Source organism: Seriola dumerili, unplaced genomic scaffold (assembly GCF_002260705.1).
Source record: "Seriola dumerili isolate Sdu_G_001 unplaced genomic scaffold, Sdu_1.0 BDQW01000086.1, whole genome shotgun sequence".
Classification (NCBI taxonomy): domain Eukaryota; kingdom Metazoa; phylum Chordata; class Actinopteri; order Carangiformes; family Carangidae; genus Seriola; species Seriola dumerili.
Window position 1 is genome coordinate 1,185,741 of NW_019174341.1, and position 5,513 is coordinate 1,191,253.

The window sequence follows — 5,513 nt, forward strand, 5'->3', positions numbered from 1 at the left end:
TGGCCTGCCTACTCTCAGCTTCAAATCCGCTCTTTTGTAACCTAAGGGTGACGTCACACAGACTACGTCCATCTTTATTTACAGTCTATGCTCCACACACACCCGACCTCTTTAGCCGTTTTTGAATTAGCCAAGATGGCGTCGGCGGAGCAGCTACAGGAAGCATCAGGTGATTTCAGGAGTCCGTCTTCACAGTCGGTGCGCAGGCTACAGTATGTGAGAGGTGGGAGAACTCAAAACTACTTTGGTAAAAGTACCAATAGAACTTAGAAATACTTCACTACAAGTAAAGCACTGCATTCAAAAGCAGATACACGTGAAAGCACATTAGTATTTTCAAAAGTAATACTATTTGTATCTGTGATTGATCTCTGATTCTCCAAACTGGGGTCGGGCCCCTCCAGAGGGTCACCAGGTAAATCTGAGGGGTCTGAAATACAGTGGAGTAGAAGTGTAAAGCTGCATTAAATCGAAATGCTCAAGTAAAGTATAAGTACCTCAAAACTGTACTAACAACTAGAAACAACTGGTTACTAACCTCCTCTCTTATTACTGGGTGTTGACAGTGGGAACACACAAGGATTACTATCATGGACAGTTATCAAACTCTTCCACTGTTACTGTGTTTATCCTGTTTTGCAGTGTGATCACTCCCTCAGTTCAATTTCAGTTCATTCTTTATATTTTTATGCTTTTTAATTTGTAATGTGTGTAGTAAAGTGATCAATAGCGTCCGTTTGTAATCAGTTGTATTTGTAGCATTGTGACCAGCACCTCCATTAATGTGTTGCTACTTAATGTACTATATTTAATTCCAATATATTTGAGTTTATTTGAATTTATTCAATTATATATCATTTAACAATGTACTGTCTGTAGAGACAGTATTTTTTTTTTACTGTGTATAAAGTATTAATTTCACAATTTCAAGTAATTTTGGCACAAAAATTTCCTTTGGGATTAATAACTGTAAAAAACTGTATTTTATGTTTTTCTTTACTTAGGATTAAACACAGGGCTGGTTGAAACTGTCTTTAAAGTGATTTATAACATATTATATAACAATTATAACATTTTCTTCTTGAATTGCTACAGCTACTTGAATCTTTTCTGCCACAGCCGTCGCAGCCTTGTTAAAATGTCCTGAGACATGAAAGTGACTGTATATTTTCACATTATTATTGGTTTGTGACTGAAATATCCAAATTGCAGGATCTGCAGATGAGCTCTCTGACAGAGGGACTTTGTCAGACTCAGCTGGTTGCAGTGAGACTCGGTCGTGTCCAAACACAACAGGAGGAAGAGAACAAACATGGAGAAGAGACTGAGCAAAGGTAAGAGAGAAGAAAGAGAGAGGAAGAGCAACATCAGGGCGAGAGAGAGGAGAAGAGAGAGGGAAAGATGCACTAATTAATCTCACCTTAACTTTAGTTGGAGTGGATTAGATTGAATCAGACTTCCTGCCCAGTGTTACGGCCCCAGGAGAAGATGTTTAACTTTTCATAATATCAGTCAGGTTGTCATAATAAAACGTCTGAAGCACAAAGATATAAACTTATCAACTGTGTGATTTTAGGATGATGGTATCACAGTTTGCACAGAGCTCTGTTTGGAGCTGCGAGAGGAAAAAACAGAAGAAGAAGTCACAGAGAGATCAAAGAGAACGTGACGACCTGTTTTAAATAAAACTACAAAACTTCAGGACATGATTTCTAGAGCCAGGCTTGAAACTCACTTGTGACTTTGTTAGAAAGGTTTAAAGTTTGAAGTGTGTTTGTCGTGGTGCAGATAAAGAGCGGTAAATGAATCTGTGCAGGAAGATAAAAGGTAAGTCCAGTCTGACGTAAACTGATCTGATTTCCTCTTCTGTGTTTACTCTGGTGAGAGTTTGGATAAAGTCTGCAGGGACACTGTGTGTGTGTGTGTGTGTGTGTGTGTGTGTGTGTGTGTGTGTGTGTGTGTGTGTGTGTGTGTGTGTGTGTGTGTAGTAAAGTTAATATGTAGTGTCGACGGTGAAACGCTTCACAAGTGTGTTGGAGAGAGAGAGAGAGCAGCAGACGGAGTGTGAGCAGTGAAGAGACGAGTCTCATCGATACAGCTGTTCTCTGACAGTCATATAGACTTATTCTTCATCATCATCTTCATCTTCATCTTCACCCATGTCGGTTCTTCCTCTGCGGGTGAAAATGTTGCAGCAGGTCTGGAGGTTGAAGGGCATCGTCGTCCTCGTGTGCAGCCCGTTCCTCCTGCTGCCGCTCGCTGTCAGCACCACGGTGAGACCAGTTAAATAACCAGTTTACTGATGAATGACATCATAATTAAACCAGCTACACAAACCAGTTACAAGCTGTTAATGTCCAACCACTTAGATGAACCAGTGCATTTGAAATATACCTGTTAACTGTGGTTCTCTGTGGTTCTCTGGTTCTCTGTGGTTCTCTGTGGTTCTCTGGTTCTCTGTAGTTCTCTGGTTCTTTGTTCTCTGGTTCTCTGTGGTTCTCTTGTTCTTTCTGGTTCTCCGTAGTTCTCTGGTTCTCTTGTTATCTGTGGTTCTGTGTGATTTGCTGTGGTTCTTTCTGGTTCTCTGTGATTCTCTCTGGTTCTCTTCTTCTCTGTAGTTCTCTTTAGTTGTCTGTTGTTCTGTGGTTCTCTGTGATTCTCTCTGGTTCTCTTCTCTGTTCTCTCTGGTTCTCTGTGGTTCTGTGGTTCTCTTTGGTTCTCTTGTTCTTTGTGATTCTCTGTTCTTCTCTTGTCCTCTCTGGTTCTCTGTGGTTCTCTTGTTTTCTGTGGTTCTCTGTTCTCTGTGGTTCTCTTGTTCTTTCTGGTTCTCTGTAGTTCTCTGGTTCTCTCTGGTTCTCTTGTTTTCTCTGTAGTTCTGTGTGGTTCTCTTGTTTTCTCTAGTTCTCTGTGGTTCTCTTGTTCTCTCTGGTTCTCTGGTTCTTTGTAGTTCTCTGGTTCTCAGTGGTTCTCTGTTGTTCTCTGTTCTCTGTAGTTCTTTGTGGTTGTCTGTAGTTCTCTGGTTCTGTGTGGTTCTCAGTGGAACAGGTCACAGTGTTCTGTCAGTCATTGACAAACTGAGCTGAGGCTGTTTGAAGATTCACAGTTGAAGTTAATTCAGTGGAAACACGTCACAGCTGATCTTTACTCACACTGATTCCTCTGTTGCCACAGTAACAATAATCTATCAATACCATATCAATAACCTATCAGAGGTTTCATAGTGAGTATGTATCATGTATTTACCTCCACAGATTAATACAGAACATGTTGAGAACTGATATATTTACCTCCAGGACTGAAACTGGGATCTGGTCTGGTTCAGACTCTGTCCCTGAAGGCTCCAGTAACGTTTCCCAGAATCCCACTCTTCAATGTGTGTGTGTGTGTGTGTGTGTGTGTGTGTGTGTGTGTGTGTGTGTGTGTGTGTGTGTGTGTGTGTGTGTGTGTGTGTGTGTGTGTGTCTGTGTGTGTGTGTGTGTGTGTGTGTGTGTGTGTGTGTGTGTGTGTGTGTGTGTGTGTGTGTGTGTGTGTGTGTGTGTGTGTGTGTCTCTGTGTGTGTGTGTGTGTGTGTGTGTGTGTGTGTGTGTGTGTGTGTGTCTGTGTGTGTGTGTGTGTGTGTGTGTGTGTGTGTGTGTGTGTGTGTGTGTGTGTGTGTGTGTGTGTGTGTGTGTGTCTATTACGCGTCACGAGTTCTTCACAACGTCACTTCAAACACAAACAGTCGTAGAGAGGCGGCGGCCATCTTTTCCTCAGACGGCTGCTTCAAGAGTGGAAACAGTCTAATGAAAAACATTTAGTAAAAACCCTAAAGATGTCATGTGCTCAGTCATTCATCATGTTTGTGTAAATAATATAAAACAAACATATAAATATAATAAATATCTAAACAACAACATTATAAAACTGGTTAAACTAAATGAAGCTGCAGCTGTTAGACGTATTAGAAACATTATGAAGCTGTTTGGAGGTTGAAGTCATTTAAAAGGTTTATTAATGTTCATATTTTCTATCATTGTTCCAGTTGTTTTATTGTCATTGTTCACAATCTGTCTACTAATACATTAATGAACATCAGACCTGATTAGAAACCGGTTATTATCTTTATAGACTGGTGATGATGAACAGAAGATCCATGTAAAGAGTTAATGATTTGTTTCTTTTATAGCAGAAGGTGCGTCTTTCTCTCATCAGAGAAATCTGGAAAAATCAAATAAAATTCTGTCTTTTTAGAAAAGTAAAGTATAAGATGAGATGAACCTTTATTGATCCCCGTAGAGGAAATTCAGATTTGACACAGTAGCACAAAGGAAAAATGTAATAAGAAATAAAATAAGAAAAGAAACAGAATCTAAAATAAATAAGATAAAATAGAAATTCTAAATACAATAAGAATATACCAATTCAGTGTAGTTTGTTCTGTACATGCAGTTTGTCCCAATTCTGTTGTAATATACAATATGTGCACAGCAGTCTGTGAACTGACTGAATCCTCTCTCACACACACACACACACACACACACACACACACACACACACACACACACACACACACACACACAGATGTGTCAGTCTAACAGCTGGATCCTGGAGTCTCTGGGTTTACACCACATGAGTCTGTATCAACACTTCTCCTGTTTCTCCCTTTTGTTTTTACACTTTATATATTGTTCCATATTATTATTCCAGAGTATAGAGGTCAACTTAAACTTTATCGTGTGTGTGTGTGTGTGTGTGTGTGTGTGTGTGTGTGTGTGTGTGTGTGTGTGTGTGTGTGAACACAGGAGGCAGCCTGTGCTTACGTCATAGTCCTCATGGCGGTGTACTGGTGTACTGAGGTGCTGCCGCTGGCGGTGACGGCGCTGCTGCCGACCATCCTTTTCCCCGTCCTCGGCATCATGGAGTCCAAAGACGTAAGACCAGACGTCTACTCTGTTGTTTTCTAAAATATGCTTCTCTATTCTGTTCTGTTAGAATGAAAACATCTGTGAAGATGAATAAAAACTGATGTTAAAATCATGTAAACGTCGGCTTTAATACGCTGGTTAAAACATCCTAAAGACTCAGTGCTCCTCTCCTCCACCGGCACCTTCCCCCTGAGACCGAGTCCTACTGTCAGTCCGGACACATCAACCGGATCTCGTCAGTAACATGACTTCACTTTTTTTTCCCATATTACAAGAACTAATGACGTCTGCACTGTGTCACCTGTCCTCCTCGCGATGTGACGTTAAATTAGGGAAACTTTTCAAGAAGCTGTGAAAGAGATAATATTCACTTTTTGAAGAGCCGCTAAATCAGGTCGCACTGGGTTACAGTAACTCTGTAAACTGTGTGTGTGTGTGTGTGTGTGTGGNCCACAAGGATTTCCTGAAGTTCCAGACCGTCTGTTCTCTTTGGTCCAGTTTCTGTGGTCCAGTCTCTGTGGTCCGGTCTCTGTGGTCCAGTCTCAGTGGTCCAGTCTCTCTCAGTGGTCCGGTCTCAGTGGTCCGGTCTCAGTGGTCCGGTCTCTGTGG

At 41.1% G+C, this 5,513-nt stretch overlaps 1 protein-coding gene across 1 annotated transcript in view; it reads left to right on the top strand.

Moving 5' to 3' along the window:
• Nucleotides 1-2,015: 2,015 nt before the first annotated feature.
• Nucleotides 2,016-5,513, top strand: part of LOC111221363 (solute carrier family 13 member 5-like) — a 14,730-nt gene continuing 11,232 nt past the window's right edge. The window contains exons 1-2 of the mRNA XM_022744724.1: nt 2,016-2,273; nt 4,782-4,910. Coding sequence (XP_022600445.1) covers nt 2,160-2,273; nt 4,782-4,910 — 243 coding nt within the window. The 5' untranslated portion in view covers nt 2,016-2,159. The remainder of the gene's footprint in view (nt 2,274-4,781; nt 4,911-5,513) is intronic.